Below are 25056 nucleotides of genomic sequence, written 5' to 3'. Positions count from 1 at the left end.
GTGGTTCTTTTTCTTCAGCCATGGACGTCGTTTCTTGTGTTGCCTCTCTAGTCCCTTCTTCCTTTCTCACTCTACGCTTTCCCCTCTCTCTCTATTTGATTAGTTGCGTGTAGTGGTTTGGTGAACAACGTATACTAAGTACCGCATATAGTAAGACTTGAGGGTATAAGTTTAAACGTTGTAGTTTTTTATAAGGGTATACTGACCTTTCACTTTTTTCAGCATCGAAAGCTAAACTAGTGGGGTTAAATGCAACAAAAGCACAGTTCAAGGGAATTTTTATTTTTTTGCACATTTTGTATATAACAAGAGGTTTTTTTGTACCTAACCCTTTGGTATTTATGAATTACTTTTTTTTTTTTTGAAAGGTTATTTATATGTATAATTGCGATCCCATCCTTGATATATTATATAATATTTAACAATATATGTGTATATATATATATATGAGTTGTTTTTGTTCATTTTTTATTATTATTATTTTGTTTTGAAAGGTCTTATGTATTTCGGTTTATATGTTTTACTTTTATTCTCTAGCATCATTTTTGTATTTATCAGACCAAATAGCACTAACTCTATATTTATATATATTTGCCACCCATCTTCGAAATATTATATTTATACAATATAGTAGTAATATTTAACAATATATAGGTAAACCAAGTAATCAATTGATGGCCCATGAACTAATAACATAGATTGTGGACTTTAACGTAAAAGAATAAAATATTTATAATATGAAAGACTTTCTTAATTCCATTTCTTTGTCCGGCAAGTGTCTTGTCTTGCAAGTATATAAATGCAGGGTGCAAGAACGAAAAAAAGGGAGAGATAAAAAAAATAAAAATAAAAAAAACCATTCACCAGACACCCTTTAGCAGCAAAGTAAAAATCCCTCTTTAGTTCCTAAAGTCCGGCGTGGTGGTGGTTCTGTTCGGCTGCCGCCCGGAGCAGGGTAACAATGATCCATTGCTTATTGCTTCCTTTTTGGTTAATATTAAGCACTATAGTTGTATGATATACTATTACTCGCCTTGTAAACTATAGTGATCGATTTCTCATAGTGATATATAGTTTAAGCAAGTTCTATGGCTCCATGGTATTTTAATTTCCATGAGGGTCATAGTCATCGTTGCTTACATACTGGTATGTTTGTTTGAATATTTGAAATAAATATGGTCTCATGGCTCCATGGTTGCTTTAACAAGTGTTACAATTTCATGATTTTAGATATGTTGCTGCTGCTTATTTTTCTTTTTCTTTTTTATTTATGTTTGTTTGAATGTTTGAAATAAATATGGTCTCAGTGGTTGATTTTGAGATCATATATTGCTGCTGCATATTTTTTTTTTTCGTTTTATTGTTCAAATATATGTTCTACGCCATTAAAATGGTAGTAAATAATTAATAATAACCTAAGGTTAGGCCAACCTTCACAATAAAATTTTAAAAGGAACTATCTCTCTTATTGTTTTCTTTTGAATCTAGTGTTTCTAAGCAACCTGTTCTATTCTGATATTCTAAACGGTCTCCCCAAAAGCTCAAACTGCATTTTTTCTGGAAAGAGGATGATCATGTCTACCAAATAATTACTTTTTCCTAGGGTCATTCTTTTACTAAAGATTATCTTGTTAGAATCGTATGTATTTTCTAAGCATCATTATCATCTGAGAAGGGAAAAATATTGATCTCTAGATAATCAAAGTTTTATCCAATAAAATAAATTTCTTTTTCTTTTTATCTTTCAAATAATTTAAGTGTATTTGGTTTTCCTAAAACCATGAAATAAAATTTGTTTTTACTCAGTTTGATTTTCTTAAAAACTAGCTTTATGAAATAAAAATAAGTTTTTATTACTTTGAGTTTCTTAGAAATCATCTCTATGAAATAAAATCTACTTTCTTTAAAACCACCTCTATGAAATAAAATCCGTTTTTACTTACTTTGGCCTTCTTAAGGACCATCTCTATGAAATAAATTCTCTTTTCTTAAGAGCCATTTCTATGAAATAAAATATGTTTTTTTTTTCTTGCTTCGATTTTTTAAAAAAATATGTTTTTATTTATCTTTTGGAATGTAACATAAAAAATAAGGTAATTGGTTTTCTATGAGTGTCATGGGGTGCTAACACCTTCCCCATGCACATGACCCTTTAATCTGGTTTATGTGGACTAAAATTTAAGTCAAATAAAAATATTTAAATATCCTCTCAAGTGCTTAAATCATCTTAGGGTGACCTTGATCCTTAGCAGAACGAAATTCACTTGATTGATACATGTACACCTATCAATTCGTCACACCAAATTAAACTCTATGTTAGATTGTAACTCTAAAATAAATAATCATGCCACATAGCCACTCATTGCATTGAGCTATTTTCTTCCCTCATACAAGTTTAGAATAACCCTTAAAGAGAGCGAAAAAATTCGAGCGCAACAACTGGTGACAAGCATATGCTTAAGTGTTTGTAAGCCTAAAAACATTTCTATATTGCATTTCTTTTATGGTATCATATTGTATTTTATTTAATTTTATGATAATATGGTTACATTCATTTTTCGGTCATTTAACATATTGACTTGTCTCACTTGTTACTTTAAAAACTAAAATCTCAAAAATACTACTTTCATTCATATTATTAAATTATTTTTATATTTTAAATAATAATTATATTATTATAAAAGCATGTTTGCCTCTCTTTTAAACATACACACTACACTCATTTTGCATATCATAACCCTATTTAACCTTATAAGTTATATAGAGGGGTATGTATGCTGGCAGCCCATTGGACACTGGTGTATACCGGAGACAATGGTAGCGCGATGGAACCTCCCTTGCTCGAATCACCAATCCAAGATGGACCCGCTCTTTCACATCCTCGAGGTGAGGAAAGAGCAACCCGGGGTTTGAAGATTTGGGGACCAAACCTTGTTAGGTTGCTTTAGCCCACTGTGAGCCTTATGCTATGCATATAGTATAAATCCTCTAGTTGGGGCAGTTTTTTTGAGTAATTTCTCTCTTGTAATATCAATAAATCAATAAGGCGCAAAAGCTTCAATCCAAGAAATTCTCATCCCTTCAACTTTCTCATTTCATATTTAAAATTCCTTCATAAGATATACATTACATGAACCTTTATTTTTCATTAATTCTAATTTCTATTATTATTTTCCAAAACGTAACAAAAAATTGACGCCATTGGTCCAAAAAAACCCTCGTACTCCATGGAAGCGGATCATCTCAAAAAGCAAAACCATAGTGTAAGAAGTTCTATAGCCACTCAAAGCAAGACTAGAGATCTGTCTTCTGGTAGCAATAATAGTGGTGACAACAATCAATCGCTTAGTCAATAAGCTGTTAATCAATTGGTCAAGGACGTCTCTAATACCAACAAGACCATCCAAATGTTGGTGGATTTAGTTAAAAAAACATCTTGCTCCTATGATAGCTAAAGAATAACATGCACCTCCTAGTCTTGTTGGGAAAAAATGTTATGGTTGAGTCCTTCTAAGCAAGGGGAGATTGATCTCAAAATCAAAAGTTTCGAAGAAACAGTGAAAGATGCTTATGGAGGAACCGACCCCAAAATTGGGATCCCTGATTTTGAGAAGTACATCGACACCGGTTGTCTATACACCTATCTAAGAGTTTACTGCGGAGAACTGGGCATCCACAACCAAGACGAGAAGCTTCGAATGCAACTATTTCAAAGGAGCCGAACTAGGCCTACACTAAGGTGGTTTACTAAAATAGACCTTTATAAAGTACGGAGTTGGAATGACCTTACCAATATTTTTCTACAACCACCTTAATGCAAGCCCAGTTAGGCTTCTCTGAAATAGTTGCAGTCGAAGCATCTAGTCTTGGCCGTGGGTGCCCAGTTCTCCGCAGTAAACTCTTAGATAACCAGTGCCGTTGTACTTCTCAAAGTCAAGAATCATTTATTTTGGTTGGCAACTCGACATAAGAGAAAAAACAGAGGTCAGAATAGTCAGTTCCTCCATAAACATCAATTCTTCGGATAGATTTGACTATTTTTTCGAGACTTTTGATTCTGAGATCAAGCTCCCCGGCCTTGGTTAGGAGGAGAGCCTTCTTCAACCATAACGCTTTTACCCTTATCTGTGAGATATATATTTTGGGAAGATTGTAAAAAATATATATTCTGTAATTGGTAATTGACAATTTTCGATACCAAAATAAGTCCTAGTCGAGTTATAAATTCAAGTTACTATATCTGGATCGACAGCGACTGCGGAATTGGAAAGTTGTTCAAAGTTACCATGACTGAGATCTTTCGAAGAAGGTAAGAACAACATGTTTGGAAGCAATCCAAAAAGGTGAGGACACATTCCATATTTGGTAATTTTTAGAATATACCAAAAATAGTGCCTAGAACCTTAGGAATCAAGTCTGGCAGATTTGAACATGTTCATGATTCTTAGAATAGGTTCAAGCCATTAGAATTTGGCCTAGACATCATTCTGTCATCCTTGAACCTGTTCCCAATTCTTTGAACAGGTTCAAGTTTTCAACATTGGCCTCAAAATACATTCTGCCATCCTTGAACCTGTTCCCAATTCTTTAAACAAGTTCAAGAGTCCTAATAGCCTATGGAAAGTTTAGTTTCCTGTTTCAGATTTCTTTCCTATTTGGTTTAGAACGGTACCAAATCCTATGCACGAAATTTATCATATTTTCTGAGGGATTAGGATTTTCTAAACTCTATATAAACCTTATCATACACATAGGTTTATTTATGGCTTTAAGGAACATCAATTCTATATTTTGAGAAAACCTTTAGAGAGATATTTTTAAATGTGGCTTTTGCATAAAAAAATTCAGATATTTGAGGGAGCCTTTTTTAGAGATATTTTTATTAAGAAAATCAATCTGATTTTTCTGATTTTATTTTTGAGAGCACACACATAAACACAAGAATGAATTAGTAGTGTTGTTCTCTATCTCAACGGAATTGAAGCATAATTGAAGATTTAGAAATTCCGAAAAAGTAGAATTCATTCGTTATTCGTCAAATTCAGATCTCGAAGAAAAGAGGTGAAGCGATCACACTTTGAAGGGGTCAGAGCATTCGTGGAGTGTTGTCTTTTCTTAAACAATGGGAAGTGGATCCAAAGGTGAAATGTGTTCTGGTTGAGGGTTGATCGAGAGTAAGCCTGAGGTCGAGAGCTGTTGGACGGGGGAGTCACAAAGCTAGGGATTGTCCGTAATTGGTTTTTGGTAGAACGACAGGGTGTGAGACTGGGTCAAAGTTCAGCATACTTTGATTCAAACATAGTGGATCGTTTATCTCTGGACTGGAGAGTCCAACGAGGTTTTGCCTGTTACAATTGGTCTATTCTACCAATTGGGGTTTCCTCAATAAAATTTTGGTGTCTTCTCTCAAACTCTATTTACTTTACTTGCACTTTATTTTTGCTTTGCGGTTTGATTTTAGTTTTATTTCGGTAAAATTAAAATAAGTAAAAATTGGATAAAAGAGCGAGTTAAATATATTTACCATCCTCTAAATTATCTGTCCATATTATATTCCACAACCATTCCGCTACGCACACTCAACAAGTGGTATCAGAGCCATCCTCTATACATTGAGTTAATACTTGTGGAAGTTGTTTTTGAAAAATAAATTTTTTTTTGTTTTCAAAATTCATGATGGAAAATCCTATGAATAAGGGTGAATTGGATATTCTTTTTGATGGTTTAAGTTCCGATCTTGTTTATAATGGTTTAAGTTCTGATGAGGAATTTTCTCGTTTATTTAAAAGATATGGGAGACTCCTTCAAAATAGAAAGAATAAAAATTGTGTTAAAGTAGATCATTCTAAATTGAAAGATAAGAAAAATAAGAAAGATGATTCTAATGCTTTTTTTGCTCATATTGATAATGATACTCCTAATGATTCTTCTTTTTGTATAGGAGATTTTACCAAATTTGGGACATTGAGCAAGGTTGGTTCTTATGATTCGAATGATCAGAAAATTGATGAAGAACCAAGTGAAAGCAATACATTGAAAATGTTTGAGGCAATGTTAAAGGCTAGTCAAAAGTAGTCTGAGGAACTAGAGTTGATAAAAAGGGAGAATGATATCTTGAAGAAGGAGAATAAGCAAAAACAGAAATTGCTTGAGGAAAACAAAGTTGAAATTCAGAATCTTCAAGGAAAGGTAAAAATTCTCGAGAGCGAGGTAAGTCAAGCTAATTCTGCTAGAGAATCTTTTATTGTCAAATTTAATTTTCTTGAGCTTGAATTGAAAAAGTCATAAGAGAAATTAATTGCTTTTACTTCTAGAAAGATTAAGCTTGATAAGATGATTAGTGTTGGTAAGCATGTAAGTGATAAAACTGGAGTAGGTTTTAAATGAGGCTTCATCTAGTAAAAAGGGTCAAACTGTTTTTGTTAAACCAATGAACTTGAATGTGCCTATTGTTAAGTCTAAGCTTTTTGTTGAGCATATGCATGCTAATAGTGTGTCCAAAGTGTTTTATTGTTCTTATTATGGTAGAACTGAACATAATCAACATTATTGTTATAAGAAAAGAAGGGATAATTCTTGTTCTGATTTTCATGGTTATAATTCCTTTGCAGAAAATAGGTTTCATGCTAGAAAGCAAAGTAATTAGAATAAACCTAGAAATTTTCAAGCTAAAATGAATTCACATAAGAAAAAGAATGTTCTTGACATTCCTCCAAAATCTCTTCAAAAGTTGAAGGTGAAAGCTGTTTGGGTGAAGAAAGAGAATTTAAGGTTGGATGTGCCTATAGATGCTGCGAAATTTGTTTCCAATAGGTCATTGGGTGCAAAACCCCCAGAGTAAATCCTAAAGAGTTTTTATGGTCATGGACTATGTTTTGATGAATATCTTGTTTCCATTAGACCATATCTTGTAGTTTAGGATTTAAGTTGTTTTTCTTTCATGAGAAAGTGGTGATCATATTTTTCTTGTCAATGCATAAGTGATAATTATTTCTTTTGAATTAATTATTTTTGAATGCAAATTAGGGACACATGATTATTTGATGAAAAGATTCTTGATGTGTAATCTATATGCTGAAAGACAATTTGCTTTATTTGTTTCTTTTTAGAGATGAGTCTCTTGAGTTCATATTTTCCATGTGCACTAGTCCAACTCTGAGAAATTTAATTAGAAATCATTATGAAGTTGACAAGGTCATATTGCTCATAAAAGCTATAAAGGTTATTGTTTAAAAAAAATATAGAGCATGTGTTTGAGAAAAAAATGATGGAAAATTTCAGCATAAAAAGAAAAGAAAAATCAAAAGAATGCTAAAAATCTTTGTTAAGGAAAAGGCTACCTATTGAGACTAGTTTAAAAGCTCCTACTAGATTTTGAAGAGAAGCTAATTGAGTAAAAAGAAAGGAGGAGACAAGTCAAAATAGGGAATTGCTGTCTACTCTTTTGAGTGAAAGCCGCCTTGCTTAGAAACGTTTGCTCAAAACAATCTTATCTTGTTACTTTTCGATTAATATGATTTAGACAGTTAGTTAATGTGATTTAATTGAAATTTAATGAGATTGGATTGCACACACACACATGTGAACTTGCTAAACAAATTTCTAAATTTTTAAAAAAATTGTAAGTTGAATTTCATGTTGTGATTGCATGCTTGAGAATTGATCTGATTGAATAATTTGTGGGGTCTAAAAATTGTGTTTTAAAATTCTCTTGAATTCTTCAGAAATTTTGGACCTCATATATGCTTGAAATTCATGGAAATTGTTATCTCATATTTTTTGTTCAAATATCAGAAAAATGAAAAAAAAAAAAAAATCCAAAAAGATTTTCCTTTTAGTTTTTATTAGGAATTTTTTTTTGTTTTTTATTGGATGGAGATATCATGTGTGTGATTTTGAGCATGATTGGTCTTATACCTTGTGGATGGAACATATATTATCTTGAATATTTGTCTTTGGTTCCATTGCTACTATATATCATGATGTTTTTGTGCTTATTGCAATATGTTATGCATGGGTGATAGTTTTGATCTCTCTACTTGTTAATTCTCCCACATAATTCTTGTCCTTCTTTGTTGAGCTTCATTTGTCAATTTGTAACAAAAAGGGGGAGAAATGTGCATACTTAAGGGGGAGAGTTTGGGAGAGTTTCTAGAATTGAGGGGGAGATATATATATTGATATTCACATATTGATATATATTGATTGTTTATCTTTCTTGATTAAGCTTCACGGGTAGTTTTGTTGAGCTAATGTGATTAAGCTTCACGGGAGAGTTTGGGAGAGTTTCTAGAATTGAGGGGGAGATATATATATTGATATTCACATATTGATATATGTTGATTGTTTATCTTTCTTGATTAAGCTTCACAGGTAGTTTTGTTGAGCTAATGTGCAGATTACAGGTTGCTACATGTGTTGAAGCTTCATGATGTTCAAGAAGAGTTTTGTTTTATTTCTTTGACAATCATTGTAATTTGTTTTTTTTGCTTGGGTAGATTACATGTTGTTTTTAGGGTTTTGTCACGAAATTGCCAAAGGGGAAGATTGTGAGATACATATTTTGGAAAGATTGTAAAAAATATATATTCCGTAATTGGTAATTGGCAATTTTCAATGTCAAAACAAGTCCTAATCGAGTTGTAAATTCAAGTTACTATATCTGGATCGACAGCGACTGCAGAATTGGAAGGTTGTTCAAAATTACCATGACTGAGATCTTTCGAAGAAGGTAAGAACAACATGTTAGGAAGCAATCCAAAAAGGTTAAGACACATTCCATATTTGGTAATTTTTATAATATACCAAAAACAGTGCCTAGAACCTTAGGAATTAAGTCTGGCAGGTTTGAATATGTTCATGATTCTTGGAACAGGTTCAAGCCATTAGAATTTGGCCTAGACATCATTCTGTCATCCTTGAACCTGTTCCCAATTCTTCGAACAGATTCAAGTTTTCAACATTGGCCTCGAAATACATTCTGCCATCCTTGAACCTGTTCCCAATACTTTGAACAGGTTCAAGAGTCCTAATAGCCTATGGAAAGTTTAGTTTCCTGTTTCAGATTTCTTTCCTATTTGGTTTAGAACTGTACCAAATCCTATGCACGAAATTTATCATATTTTCTAAAGGATTAGGACTTTCTAAACTCTATATAAACCTTGTCATACACATAGGTTTATTCATGGTTTTAAGGAACATCAATTCTATATTTTGATAAAGCCTTTGGAGATATATTTTTATATGTGGCTTTTGCATAAAAAATTCAGATCTTTGAGAAAGCCTTTTTGAGAAATATTTTTATTCAGAAAATCAATCTGATTTTTCTGATTTTATTTTTGAGAGCACACACATAAACACAAGAGTGATTTAGTAGTGTTGTTCTCTATCTCAACAGAACTGAAGCATAATTGAAGATTCAGAAATTCCAAAAAAGTAGAATTCATTCGTTCTTCGTCAAATTCAGATCTAGAAGAAAAGGGGTGAAACGATCACACTTTGAAGGGGTCAGAGCATTCGTGGAATGTTGTCTGATCTACCTGCAACTCTTCTACAGAGATCGAGAGAAAGCCTGAGGTCGAGAGCTGTTGAACGGGGGAGTCGCAAAGCCAGGGATTGTCAGCAATTGGTTTTTGGTAAAACGATAGGGTGTTAGACTGAGTCAAAGTTCGGTATACTTTGCTTCAAACATAGTGGATCGTTTATCTTAGGACTGGAGAGTCCAACGAGGTTTTTCCTGTTACAATTGGTCTATTCTACCAATTGGGGTTTCCTCGATAAAATACTGGTGTCATCTCTCAAACTCTATTTACTTTACTTGCACTTTATTTTTACTTTGTGGTTTGATTTTAGTTTTATTTCGGTAAAATTAAAATCAGTAAAAATTGGATAAAAGAGCGAGTTAAATATATTTTCCATCCTTTAGATTATCTATCCATATTATATTCCACAACCATTCCACTGCGCACACTTAACATTATCAACAGAACTAGGAGGTGCATGCTGAGGTGCATGCTCCACCAACATTTGGATGGTCTTGTTGGTATTATAGACGCCCTTGACTAATTCATTGAAATATTCTTAACTAACCGCTTGATTGTTGTCACCACTCTTATTGCTACCAAAAAACATGGCTCTAGTCTTGCTTTGAGTGACTATAAGACTTCTTACACTGCGGTTTTGCTTTTTGAGATGAGCTGCTCCGTTGGAGCAAGAGGGTTTGTTAGAGCAATGCGTCGATTTTTTGTTACGTTTTGGAAAAAGAATATAACATATATAAATTAGAATTAATGAAAAATAGATATGTAATGTATGTCCCAACATTGGTTTTCCTTTATGAAGGATTTCTAAATATGAAATCAGAAAGTTGAAAGGATGGACCGATTAAAGCTTTTGCGCCTCATTGATATTACAAAAGAAATATTACTAATAAAAACTACCCCAGTTAGATGATTTATACTATATGCAGCATGAGGCTCACGATTAGCTAATACAACCTAACAAGGTTCGGTCCCCGAATTTTCAAACCTCCGATCGCTCTTTTCTCGCCCGAGGATGTGATTGAGCGGGCCCATCTTGGTTTGGTGATTCAAGCGTGGGAGGTTCCGTCGCGCTACCATTGCCTCCGGTATACATCACTGTCCAATGGGCTGCCATCATACATCATCTACCTAACTTACAAGGTCAAATAGGGTTATGACATGCAATATGAGTGTAGTGTGTGTAGTTAAAAGAGATGCAAACATGCTTTTATAATAATATTATTTAAATTATAAAAATAATTCAATAATATGAATAAAAGTAATATTATTGAGATTTTAGTTTCTCAAGGCTTTTAGTTTGCACCTGTGAAACATGAACGCAACATGTTAAAAATATGAGACAAGTTATTATGTTAAATGACTTGTGGTAAAATGAATATAACCATATTATCATAAAGTTAAATAAAATGAAATATGATGCACGAAATGGAATATATATAAATGTTTTGTTACGCCCCGAATCTGAAGGACCCGATAAATGAATAGGTACATGGAAACCCGACTTGAAACCTGAGTCTAAGTGCGGAAGCTAAAACTCACATTATCCCCCATGGTTAATGTGACCCTGAATCGTCAGCGACTTCAAAATGATCTCATATACGTTCCAAGAACATATAAAGAAAGGAATGGCGAGTGAAAACAAGCAAAGTCAAATATCACCTAGCCTACCTTGGTCACATGGGCACACATCGGACCAAGGCAAGGAAATGAGTAAAATAACTCCAAACGAAGAAGAACATTTAAAACCATTTGAAAAATAGTGGGACTCAATTTGAAAACTTTGCCCTAAAGCTCCCCCGACTAGCCATGGTTCGCGCAAGATGTAATTTCTCCATTTAAAATTTGGTTTTGAAATCTTTATATGATCCTTAAAACATTTCCCAAAATGCCTATTTGAATTCCCCAATCAACCCTCTCAAAATTGCATAAAGGGAAAAAAAAATAAAAAAAAATGATGTGACCAGGCCTCATTAAAACTACTATTAACTAAGCAATGGACCTTTTATGATAAGGTAAACTTATTAATCCGACACTATAACTTTAATGACCCTTTAACATAAACTGTCATCCCAATACCGTACCCAAGAAGAAATCAACTATATCTCTAGTACACAGTCCTTAACAACAAATCACATACACCATCTTCACAATCACATGATTACTAAATCGATCCCTAAGAATAAAGTCAATTTATCCATATATCACATAGACTCTAGAGGTGGTTAAGGAATAATAGTCCTCACCATGCATGGTTAATTTTGAGAATATCACTTATAACCTCAAAGGCACCAACAAACACTCCTAGACACATCAAAATATAGCTTAAAATCAATTGGCTAAACCCTCTAAGATTATCTGATACATAATCCTGAGATGAACACACTATTATCTATGTTAATTCACATCAATCCTTAGAAGGATTATCATTTCCAATTGAAACTCATTCCCAATTAGAATTGTTCGCATTTCCTCTAAGTGACACACAACATCCCACTCGCACCGCTACTACTCACACAAAACGGTCATTAACTTTAGACCCGACATTATGTGAAGAAGGGACTGATTCAAGAAAAATGGTTGGCTAGGCCATTCCTTCTTATCAATCCAACCTAACAACCATGTCGTCCTTAGCTTCAGGTTTGAACTACAAATAACATTCTCACACAATTCTCAAAAGAATATATATAGTCACATCTCAAGATAATTGTTGGTCCCATCTCTAAATTAGGGTTTGCCCTTTTAAATGTCAAAATGTTGTCTCATGTCCATTTTAGTGAGCTTTTAGTAATTCTAGTGTGCTAAGTGCATTGCAGTGACATACAGGGGCAATATGGTCCTTTTAAATTCATGAGATATCATCTCATATAACTTAAGGAAGGTACATTGTGTTGGTAGTCCAATTTACAGGCATTTTTGGATTTTAGTTCAGGTTCAACAGGTGTTATTTGGGTACAAGGTCAATCAGGGGCATTTATGTCTTTCCACACATATTATATCATTATACAGTAGACTGGGGTACTAAATTGTATTGAATTGCACATAATCTCAATTTCATTAAGTATACACAATTGCCTGCAGCAACAATTTTCTGTATATATAGTGATGAGTGTCCATTCGAGGAGTATTTTGCTCATTGCAAATGACGAACAACTTTATGACACGTGTCATGTGGTCTTACTATGAGAGAACAAGGTCCGTTATGCATTTCTTAGGGACCAAGCTTGATATATATTGCTGATATACATCCAGATACAAGCTGTAAATTGCATATGCACTAAAGGACAAAATAGTGAGTTATACCAAGGGTATTGTGGTTCTTTCACTGAGAGAATGTTATAATATATTTTGGAAGATATATTTCATGTGGGATTTTAATTTGAAGTTTTATTAATTATGAGAATTATCATTTATTAGTTTTTCCTTCAACGGTTTATTTATTATTAGTTATTCATTTCTTAATTATGTGCTTATTTAGATATTGAGTAATTTGCACTCACACCCCCTGAGGTTTCAAAAGTGTTAATACACACCCCATCAACCTGAGAAAATAACTATTTTAACCTTTGACTTGGTCAACAAATACATAAAAAGCGTAAACTACTAATATAACCCTGTAAACTAAATTTTGAAGGACCAAAATACCCTTCATTTTACATCTCTCTAACCCTACACAATACACCTTTATCAGCAGCGGCGATCACAATCTAAAGAAAAAAGAACAGTGTGAAACGGTTAAGCAGGAACTGTTCACTTTCCTTATAGCATTTCTTCCTAATTTGAACCCCTCGATCTGCCATAGATGATGATTTGCTTAGTCAATGTCTTTTGTAAGTACTACTGAAAGAGTAAGATGTTGTTTCACAAGTCAGAGAAGCTACGCCCCGTTCTACCCGATGACGTGCTCCCTCATTTCTTCAATCTCCTTTTTTAGTTGTTGTGTCACCGGCTTTTACAACGTATGAGTATAAATCTCCTAGGGTCAAGGCAATTTCTGGATTAAGGATTTGGCCTCTACCTTTCATCTCCAAACCAGATCCCCTTCTACTCAATTAGCCGCCAGAATTGATGGCGTCGACTGACGGTGGTGCTGTCTAGTAAAGTTAAGGTGTTATGGCGGTGGCGAATTCGGCGATCTTGGCTTGGTCGGAGTTGGGGACTTTCGACAATTGCTCCGCCGCAAAGTATTTGGGCGAGTTTAACCTTGAGGGAGAATGGGTTCGTCTTGGTGGTGTGTGTGTGCGCGTGTGGGTGTGGGTGTGGGTGTGGCGGTGTGTATGGGTATGGCGGCAGTGGTTTGTGGCACTGGTTGTGGTGTCGGTGATGGCGCTGCTGCTATATAGTGGTGGTTGTATGCGTGGTTATGGAGGTGGTTGTGGTTGTGGCGGTGTGTGTGTGTGTGACGGTGGTCGTGGCAGTGTATGTGTGACGGTGGTTGTGGCAGTGTGTGTGTCGATGTGACAGTGGGTGTGCGGTGTAGGTGGCGGTGTAAGGGTGTGGCGTTGGTGGGTGGGAGGGGATTAAGAATATTGGTTAGGGTTATTTTTGTCAATTAATATGTTCAATGGTAAATATGACTTTTGAAACTTAAGGGGTGTCAATGTAAATTAGTGTGTTGACCGACTGCTGAGTGGTGTTAACTCAAATCTCAGGGGTTGTGAGTGCAATTTATCCTTAAATATTTAATTGTTTTAATATTCCCTGTTTTCGTGTGTGGGCCTGACCAATCTACACGTGAAAATTGGGGGTATCACAAGTGTGCACTCCATTTTCTTTCGCTTTTTTTTTTTTTGTTTCTTTTAGGTTTGGTTTTCCGGAGAACACATATATATATGTGTATATATATGGATCACCAGAAAGGTGAGTTTTGAGTGTAGCAGAGGAGGAAAGGTGAGTTTTGGGTGTAGCATAGGGAGAAAAGGTGAGTTTTGGGTGTAGAACGAGAAAGAGCAATTGAGAAATAAAAAGAGAGTAATGGTATTTTAGTTTCTTTTTTTTTTGACATTTTGGAATAATAAATATTAAAAAACTAGGGGTAAAATTATCTTTTCACACATTTTTAATGGTGTTAGTGACAGAAAATTGAAATTGGATCTAGGTGATAGTAATTTTTGAAAATTGTTTAAATGTGATATTTAGCCAAACTTAGGGGGTGTCTATGAAATTAACCCCAAATATTTTTGATTGATAGTGAAGTTAAAAAGATAAAAAATAAAATAAAATTGAAAAGAAAAACAGTTGCATCTCCAAAATTTACGGCAGTTATATTCAATTATTTACTCCATTTATATATATATATATATATATGAATTCAAGAGAAATAGATTTATTACTCAGCAATTGGCAGGTTTCATACCCCCTCTGCCAACATATTCATCTCGCTTTTCATTTTTTGTTCCCTTATAAATTCACATCTTAATTTATTTGTTTATGTTGTACTTAAAAATTTCAAATAAGTATATTAGGTTTGGTTCATAGAAAAAATATATATATATATATTGTTCAGAAGCTCACAATATGAAATATGAAGTGAACAAAGTGGAAAACAAATTACTTTACTAACATGCTAAGTTTGTGGAAAATTAATATGGAGAAAGGAAGGGCAGGTTAATATGGAGAAAAATTAAAATGTTAAGTCAATAGAAAAATATAACATGCTTATTGCTTATAATGGTTTGTTGGATGGTAGTTTGTGGGAATATCAGCATGTATATGTGTTTGTGTGTGTGTGCATATATATAGGATTGAAAGTTCAGATTCATTTTGGAGAGCTTTTAGACATTTTTAGTTTCTCATTTTATTTGTTCTAATTGAACTAAGGCTGTACTGGACAAGCACAGAAAGAGGGCCTAAAATCAAAAAAATACTGTAAGGCCCAATTTTCTATCATATATCTGTCGGGCAAATTGCATGAAACCCTCTATACTTTCTATTTTTGGCATGAAACCCCTCAAAAATATTTAACATAAAACTCTCCTAACATTTTTTATTGTTGCAACAATGCACCCTAATGATGAAAATGCCCCTTAGAGTTTTTCTTGAATGATTTTTATTTTAGGTTTTCTTTTCCTTTTTAAAAATGGAACTTTAAGAAAATTTTAAAAATTACACACTGTCTTCTTTTTCCTTTTTTATTTTGAAAAAAAAAAAAAAAAAAAAAAATTACAAAAATTTAAAAATCCAAGGTATTTTTTTTTTTAATTTTTATAGATGCACCATTAATTTTTAATTTTTGAAAATAATATTTAATAAAACTATGATGAATGAGTTATTTATATTAATTTTAATATTAGATTAGGGGGCAATATATATATATATTAAGGGACATTTTGGTCATTAGGGGATAGTGTTGCAACAAACACAGAAGTTGGGGTTGCTTAAAAAAAAAATAAAAAAAAATAAAAAAATAAAAAAAATTTGGAAAGGGATTTCCTTCAAAATATTGAAAGGAGAGAGGGTTTTATGCAATTTGTCCTAATCATTTTTTAATTTATATGAATCATGTTTAGAGAACTTGACTTGAATAAAAAATTTGACATGATAATTCACGTTTTAAAGTCGATCAACTTTTGTTGAAATTAGTTACACTTGCTCTAATTTGACCTTGTTTTTATAAATTTATTTGTGTACTATATACGTCTTTTGATTAAAAATTATTTATCTAATTTTTTTTATATTTTTGAATTTTTTTTGACAAGAAATTGTCTTCGTTAATGTCTCACCAACTGCTATTTTGCACATACGTACTTTTTACTGCTAGAAGTGTTGTAAAGGTCCCATCTCCAGTTGTAATCTAACCACAAAAGCTCACTTTAACCAACTCTTGCTACTGTGAGCCTCCATTGAGTTACAAATTAACCATCACTCCAATTTTGTCTCTCTCTTCCCTGCCTCATCTGCAAAGCCAAATCTCGAAAGATATTGGCAATCAATTTTATGCCTTTTTCATTTTTATGTGTGATTCTTTCAACTCTATTTTTTTGACAAAGTGACAGAGAGACCTCGCAGTGTAGTTCAATAAAAGCTGTAAACGCATGCAAAAGATATGTATTCAATAAAAGCTGCATGGTCTGACACTTTAGTTTCAAATTTTCTGTTTTTTTTTTTTTCGAAAAATTTAAGCAACTTCCATAGGTTATTAGAATATACAATGGATGGCCTTGGGCCTGGAAAAAAAGGAGTACAGGCCTCAGACAAACAAGGGCAAAGCCCAACCCAGGGACAAGCCCAAACTAAAGCACCATGGTAACCAGTTAACCACCATTAACGGCAAGATTAGCTGTTAATGGAAGAACATAATTCATTCCGGTAACGAAATTCAAATTGACAAAGCTCTCTAAATCTAGGAGGGCGGCCACGCCTAGGGCGATAAAAGTTTGACACAACCTGCCAACACGACTTGAATACGACAAGAGTTAAGTGGGTTTGGGTTAACTTTAAACAGATTTTGATTATAACAGTTTAATACGATTAACTCGTTTAATTAAACGTGTCATGTTTAGGTTGAAAAGTTCAACCTTTGTAACATGTTTACACCTCATTTAACTATACGAGTCATAAATATATTTTTATTTAAATTTCAAAATAATTATCTAAATTTTTATCTTATTTTATTATTTTGTAAATTATAATTTTTTACTTAGTTGACTTTTAACTTTTATAACAATTAAGTACAAGGGGGGCAAAATTAACCAAACCTAAATGAAAGTTTAGGCTTATTTTTTTAATACTTTAATATGTGAATAATAAAGACAAAGTATCGGAACATATAACCTATACTTTAATGATGTATTTTGTAATCACAATCTTTATTCACTATTTTTTAATATTGAAAAATAAATAAATAAATGGAGGTAGTGGTAGTCCACTACATTTCATAGGTTCATTTCAGGGTACACGGATCACCAATCTACCCATCCACAGCTGTCGATTAGTTCCAAATCCAACGAAGAATAAGAAAGCACACCCCATATATAATGGATGGATATGTTTGTTTCCAGAGAAAGTCCTTTGTTTTCCCTTTTCCTCTCTCTAGTCGTTTGAGTGCAAATAAATAAAGATTCGTGGAAAGGCAAAGAAAGGAGGTGGTCCGACGAGAAAGCCGGTGTTACTTTCCGTTAAAGCAGATCTGAAGTTTGCCGAGGTATCTATCTATATATTAGAAAACCATTAACGTACATAATCTGTTCTCTATCTTTAAATTTAATACTTTTTTCTTTTTCTTTTTAGTTTTATTTCTAAAAAATCTTTCAATGCCACTTATAAATACGGGTATAACCCGCAAGGCCCCTTCATGAAGAGTGAAGACACAACACCCTCTATAATGCATTCCTCAAAATCATATGGATCTGTGTTTTTTTTTTTTTTTTTTTGGGTAAATGTTGAGTACGTGCATATATAGAATCATGGATATGTTGACCACATTTATTCTATAAATCATATATATATAGAGAGAGAGAGAGAGAGAGGGATATAGAAACACAATAACATCCACGGAAGGAGAATGTTGCTTTTTACGCATGCCAAGCATCTTTCTTGGAGAATGGGATCAAAAGAAAATGTTGAAGTTGCAAATCAAATACAGCTTTATGAAAAAGGACCATCCGACACTCAGTACGGTCAGAGTCAGATAGCCTTTATTGATTACCCTTCATATCTTCACGCAGCTGGCAAGAGTAATTGACTACTTTTCATATGCAATCAATGGAACTATTAAAAAAATGTTATAGTCACTTTTGAAACTATACACACATTAGAAAAGTAAGTTAAAATATAGGTGTAGGGAATAGATAAAAGTTTATAAGAAACAATAACGTACATATGGAGTCAATAAAGACTATTAACATCATAATTTGTTTTTTAGTTTTATTTCTAAGAAATCTCTCAATAAAAACAATAACGTAAATTTAAAACTTTTTTCTTTTTCTTTTTAGTTTTATTTCTAAGAAATCTCTCAATGCCACTTATAAATATGAGTATAACCCAAGGCCCCTTCATGAAGAGTGAAGACGCAACATCCTCCTTTCAATATCGAGATTCCTCCCTTGCATTATCTTTCTCTCTCTAAAATTTGGAGGTCAGGCCCGTTAACAGTACCCACCGCTACCCCAAGGCCCCTTCATGGTTCACTTGTTTGAGCATTCATTTGCTCTCTCTACTTTTCATCTAGTAGAGCCGGTAATTCTCTTTTTCTCTCATTCTATTTACAGTATTTTTTCTTTGTTTTTATTTCGAATGATTTTATTACATAATTACAACTCCATACTATAAGCATTTGCTCTCTTTATAGTGATTTGTTCCTAATCATTTTTTGTTGGTTCATCTCTTATTTGTATTCCTTGATGAGTTTTGTATTTGAAGTGTGTCTTGTGTTATTTATGATTTTTTACTTCTGAGCTCTGAAATTTTTATGTGACAAAGTTTCTTTTAATGCAGATTAGGTTTATTTCTTACTAGAGGAAATTAATTGGAATGAGCAGTATCGGTAAAGGTATAAAATAATTTTTTTGTTTATTTAGAATTTATTGCTCATAAAATGTCTTGTTGAATTTATGTTAATAGAATTGTTTGTGTGTTGATTCTGTGTGACAAAATATTATGATCAAACCTTTCAAATATATATATATATATATTAAAATCAAATATGAGATGATTGAAATACTCTTTCATACATTTCATAATATTTTGACTTTTGCATTTTATTAAACATGTTCTAAACCCCAGGAGGCTTAATGCTTTGAGTATTCCAATCTAGCAAATGAGCAATAAGCATGTTGATTTTCTTCTTGTTTGGTTATTATAGTTTGAAGGTACGATGACAAGGTGAAACCCAATTAGGAGGAATTAGAGTGGGAGTCCTCATCCCTTCCACTCGGTAATTCCAGTCAGAGAAAAGGCTGAATGTTGTATATTCACGAACAAAATTTGTTTTCTGATACAATAGTAGTTCCTTCTTGTAGTCAATACAACATACCTTTTCTCCCCCCAAAATCCACTAAACTTGAATATTTTTGGCTGATCACTTGCAAATGTTTGTATTTTTGTGTAATTGTATAAAGGAGCATGTCTTACTTTTATTTACATGTAATTAAGTGTACTCTCACATAATATGTTGTGTTGTCTTGTGTGCTTGTTGATATCAATTGAAAGACAATTTGGTGATCTTAACTGATTGATTGAATGTGGTGTTATTTGTTTTTGTGTAAATTTTGATGATTATGTGTGTTCATCGTTTATTAGAATCCAGTGTGAGGACTGGGTTCTAGAAGGAGATAGATTAATTATTCCTTTAAGAAGATTCATCATTAGGAATAACTAGATGTTTAGACTTAGAATATGAGTTAATTTAGACATAGATTATGTTTTAGATTAAGTTCATCACACTACGTAATATGAAATTACATATATAGTGGATTTTAACCCTTTTATTATTTTGTATTAGTATTATATAGTAGATGTTAATCCTTTATTATTGTCCGTGCCTAAAAATATGAGTATGATTTAGGGCTCGTTTGACAACCACGATTGCTTTGTTCTTATTCTTTAATCCGAAGCATAAAATTGTGTTTATAAAATTGTGTTTTGACTAGATGTTGTATTTTTTATATATATTTTTTACTTTAGGCGATTTTATTCCTATTTTTATATTTATAAAGACAATTTTCTTCCCATTTTTATAATGTCCCACTATTATCTAATATAAAGCATTACATTAATAAGCATTATTGTAAAATTAATAATAGAAGTGCTTTAAATGATATTGCTTACAAATAAATTAAAAGTACTTTAATTATGAAAAAAAAAAGCCTTCACATAATGTATCACCAAACAATTAATATAATTAATGCTAACAAAAGTTCTATGGCAGTTTTACTATTAGAAGCATTTTTCCCGTTACAACACTATCACCAAACAAGCATACAGCTATATATATATATTTCTAGTTGGGACTCACACACATTGTCTCTATTGAGGTTCGAACTTCTGATCTTCCTTTGAAAAGTAGGAACTTTGTACCGTTGGATCACAGGCCTGTTGGTACTCCGCATACATTTTATACACAAGTGCTTGAATTAAATATTTTTTTATATTTTATGCTACGGTATTTACGGCATTGTCCAGAGGGAAATACAGTTTCCGTGACTGCATGTCAGATTCCAGAGAGCAGGGGAATCTCCCAGGAATAGTCAAAGAAGTCTTACTCACATTCATATTTTAGGGAGCACTAGGTAAAGTTTTCAAGCTAGAGTAAAACTGTAAGAGGCAGATGGATCCAGTCTCTCTCTAATTCATATATAATTGAAGAAGAAGTAAATTTCTTGAGGAAATCATGGAGGGATACCATGACTCTGCCGAATGGCGCTGATCGAAGCAGAGATGACTCTCACGTGAAGAAGAGTGTACTTGATCAACGTGTCAATAGAGAGGAGGAATCAAAAATGTACTTTGTTCTTAAATCCCTCCTCCCCAATCCCAACCCTAAGTAATTCAATTCTATATCTCTGTTCTTTTAGTTGTTGAATCTCTCTTTTATTGTCAAACACACATACATATTAATGTTATATACACATATACACACACAATCACAGGCAACGAAGGAGAAGACTCTTACGAATACAATTGAATTTATTGGACAACTTGAGAAAGACAGAGAGAGGCTGGAGGGGCTGAAGAAGCAGGCGTCGTCATCTGGGGCTGGGAATTTCTTTGTCCACATTTCCTTCTCCAATGGAATTGTGTTGTTCGAGATCAAATCGTTGAAGTATTTGAGATGCATGGGGCTGAGGCCTTGTCGGCGAATGTGGTCGTGTATGGGGACCTGAGGTTGACGGTCCCGGCGTTGGTCACTGGCGGCGATGCGGAGAAGATCAAGCAAGTGATTTTAGGATTATAGACAACTGTTTGGATTGTTAATTTTCATGTAGTTACAAAGATGAAAAGGCGAAAAAAAAAAACATGTTGATATTACTCTAATTTCATAAAATGTGTTTTGACTTGGGGCACAGAATTTTCTATTGTTGTTTTCACCCGTTTCCTCTATATATAGACTAATTAGGGTTTGATACCTTTTTGAAATAATAACGGTTGGGCAATTCACTAGTTGACTAACTTATGTTAAGTACATAATTGTTGATTTCTTTTACTGGCAAAAAAAAAAAAAAAAAAAAAAAAAAAAAAAAAAAAAAAACTCATCTTATGTTATGCTATGTGTGTAAGATTTAACTAAAATAATATTGTATTCAACTAGTTTTATATTTTTAAAATGTTATAACACTACTAAATATACCACTAAGATTAGTAACTTAGTGGTATTTTCTTTAGCTCTTGAATTTTTGAATTAAGTTTTCAGGTAAAAGGTGTACACGTGCAATTTTGGGAGGAGAAGAGAAAAAATATGTATATGTATATAGGGGCAAAGATAAAAATTATGGAGGCATTTATATAATTTACCTAAAAATTTATAGGTAAAATTAATACTATATAAAAATTCAGTTGGGGTCAAGTGCCCCCCACTTACGCTAACAAGGTCCGTTTCTGTGTATGATTTTAACTTTTTGTTTTTCATTCTTACCACCATAATTACCACTAACCTTTAAAAATAAATTACTTTTTGAAATTTAAATTGTTACTAATATTAGTATCTCCTAACGTTAAAAATAGTAGTTTACTTATAGTTACAATCACATTTTCTCAAGCGTCTGAGATTAAATTTTTATTCTTTCACCACGTAACAGAGTTAAAGAAGAAATGGAGGCTTAACAAAATTGAACATTCAAATCAAATTATTTTAATGATTCAATTTCTGGAATGAGACGCAGAGGTGATTCAATTATTCCCTATATGCGTAATATAAAGATGTTATACTTGTAATATAAAGATGTAGGGCTGTGTGCAGCCAATTTTTTTTTTTTTTTTAGTTAAAGGATAAGCTTCATTGAAGAAAGAAAAGAAAGCACAAGAATCTCCATCCAAGGGGGAGAGACAACAATACATAGTGAAAAGAAAACAACACAAATCCACAACCAACCTAAGCAGTAGCATGAACAGACCTCCACAACAAACTGCAGCAGGACCAAACTGCTCTAATTAACAAGAAGCTCAGAAGAGCAACCATAAGGCAAACTGACAACATTAACCAAGCAATTGTGACATGGATTACTCTGATAGGCGCCATGAGTGTCCTGCAAAAGCACAGCCTTCAAGAAAAAGATTATGTAGTTCATCCATAGTCTCTTTCTGGTAAAGCTCAGTCCTCTTCCTCAGTGCCATTGAAGCAAGCCTTGTTCTGATGCAGCCCTTAATAAGACAAATGATGTGTTGAGCACTGGTTGATTTATTCCTAAAGGCTCTGGCATTTCTTTCAGTCCAAATGAAGTATACAGCAGCAGACAGAAGGAGCTTGTGAGTAATGAAGTATTTGTTGCACCATGTAGTTGAGCACCATGAAATGAGATCAGCCCAGCAATCAGGTTTGATGTAGAATCCAGCAACATTTTGGATGAACTCCCAAATGGGAATACTGAATTTGCACTTGAAGAATAAATGATCAATTGGTTCCCAATCAGACATGCAAAGAAAGCAGGCATTGGTGTAGTGCTTGTGCTTCATTGGTTTGGTATCAGGAGTGTAGAGTCTCCCTTTGATTGCTAACCAGAGGATGTGACTATGTTTGGGGATGTGGTGCTTGAACCAAAGGAGGTTATGCCTAGTGAACATCAGTGAGTGAGGGCTGAAGTAATCCATAGTGTGTCTTTGAGAGAATCCAATAGGAGGACTTGGTAACCATTCGATCAAGTCAGGTTGAGGGGATGGAGGTTGCAAGCTTTGGATTTGGGAGTTGAAGGAGTGTGACTGTAGGAATTGTATGTGCTGAAGGGAGGCTGGAACAACCCACTGAGTATTGGAAATTAGGCTATCCACTTTAACATTTGTGTCAAGTTGAAGAATTTTCATCTCAGAAAGGCCCACCTTTTTGCAACCGAAAATCAATCCACATCATAGTATCCATGCCTACTTCAACTCTGTGCTTGATCAACCCTCTTGCCATGTCTCTAAGTTTGAGGAGCTTCCTCCAAAAGGCAGAACTGGTTGAGTTAGCTTTGATTGCCCAGAAACTTTTGTTTTTGATAAGATACCTATAGATCCAGTCCACCCGCAGGCTCCTTCTTTTAGAACAAATCTTCCAAATATGCTTAAGGTTTGAAACTCTATTAGTCATTTCAATACAGTCAAATCCCATTTGTTTGTTTGCAGCTACTATCTCATCAGTTGGATACACAGTAGGTTGATTGGAAACATTTGGATTGTAAGGAGGACGGTAGCTTAAAGAGGCTTGAAATGGTCTACCTTGATATTGAGAAGAGGGCTGATTTTCGTTCCTTTAACTTTGGAATTGGGAATTTTATGGGGCTTGTTACCGCCATGAAAATTTTGGATGATCTCTCCAACCTGGATTGTAGGTATTGGAATAAGGATTACTCCCGAGTCTTGAGAACATGGCATTTGTTTGCTCTTGATTGGGATTGAAAAATTACTCCGATGTGGGGCAATCTTCCGTAAAATGGAATGGACTAGTACATGATGAGCATACCGAACTTGTCAAATTTTGAGACAATGAAGGAGAGAGATGTGGTGCCATTAATTGGTAGAATTTATGAGCTATGGCATCCACTTGAGATGATTCCTCCCGTATTGATTTTGGTTGACAAAGGTTGGTGTTCTTTGCATTGGTTGAGGCCGGAGCCCTACGAGAATTATGTTGAAGTGAATTTTCGCTTAAATTCTCAAGTAGGATCCAAGCCTTAGCCGCATTCTTTGACCTGAACATCCCACCACAAGAAGAGTCAACCATGAATCTATGTGGTTCGGTCAAGCCAGCATAGAAAGCTTGCATTAATTACCATTTTGGAATCAAATGATGAGGATATTTCCTAAGAAGATCTTGTAGCCTTTCCCAAGTCTCATAGAGTTGTTCTCCATCGGCTTGAGAAAAGCTAAGAATGGAACGCCTTATTTGGTTGGTTTTACTCATCGGATAATACTTCTTAAGGAATTCTTGTTGCAATTGAGCCCAAGAAGTGATGGAATTGGAAGCAAGTGAGTTCAACCAATATTTGGCCCTATCTTTTAGGGAAAATGGGAAAAGATGCAAGTGGAGTGCGTTTTTAGGAAATCCTCTCAACCGGATGGTCAAACAGATTTCAAGGAACTCATCGAGATGCTTATATGGATCTTCATTATCAAAGTCATGAAAAGATGGAAGCATTTGAATGGTACTAGATTTAATCTCATATTGAGCTGCATCGATGTCTGGCATTACTATGTAAGATGGGGAAGCATAGGTGGTAGGGATGAAATGATCTCTAAGAGTCATTGGTTCAACATTGGGAACTTCAACCCTTTCATTGTTACACCTTTCATTCCCCGAATTTCCTACATTATCCCCCATTATGTTAAATTCAGTTTCAAGATCCCTTGTAAAAGTAGATTCCCTAAGGTTCCGTCTAAGAGTTCTTTC

At 33.7% G+C, this 25056-nt stretch overlaps 1 protein-coding gene and 1 long non-coding RNA gene across 5 annotated transcripts; one reads left to right on the top strand and one right to left on the bottom strand.

Annotated features, from left to right (window-relative positions):
- Positions 1–17559: 17559 nt before the first annotated feature.
- On the top strand, positions 17560–21720 carry LOC132299471 (uncharacterized). Of its 4 annotated transcripts, none has more exons than XR_009480129.1 (4): positions 17560–17682; positions 18975–19029; positions 20661–21021; positions 21128–21720. It is a non-coding gene; the product is annotated as an uncharacterized LOC132299471 (long non-coding RNA). The 4 variants fall into 4 exon arrangements; XR_009480131.1 differs by having other exon boundaries at positions 20758–21021; positions 21128–21717; XR_009480130.1 differs by having other exon boundaries at positions 20661–20979; positions 21128–21717.
- Positions 21721–22694: 974 nt separating this feature from the next.
- On the bottom strand, positions 22695–23492 carry LOC132274047 (uncharacterized). The gene has a single exon (XM_059775200.1). It carries the CDS (start codon positions 23490–23492, stop codon positions 22695–22697), a length of 798 nt encoding a protein of 265 aa, XP_059631183.1.
- Between the last annotated feature and the right edge of the window lie 1564 nt (positions 23493–25056).

The sequence above is a fragment of the Cornus florida genome, unplaced genomic scaffold (assembly GCF_030987335.1).
Source record: "Cornus florida cultivar Cherokee Brave unplaced genomic scaffold, ASM3098733v1 CherokeeBrave_3.0.0_Hap2_Chr01, whole genome shotgun sequence".
NCBI lineage: Eukaryota > Viridiplantae > Streptophyta > Magnoliopsida > Cornales > Cornaceae > Cornus > Cornus florida.
Note: the sequence above shows the minus strand (reverse complement) of the source record. Positions and strands in the feature narration are given on the sequence as shown.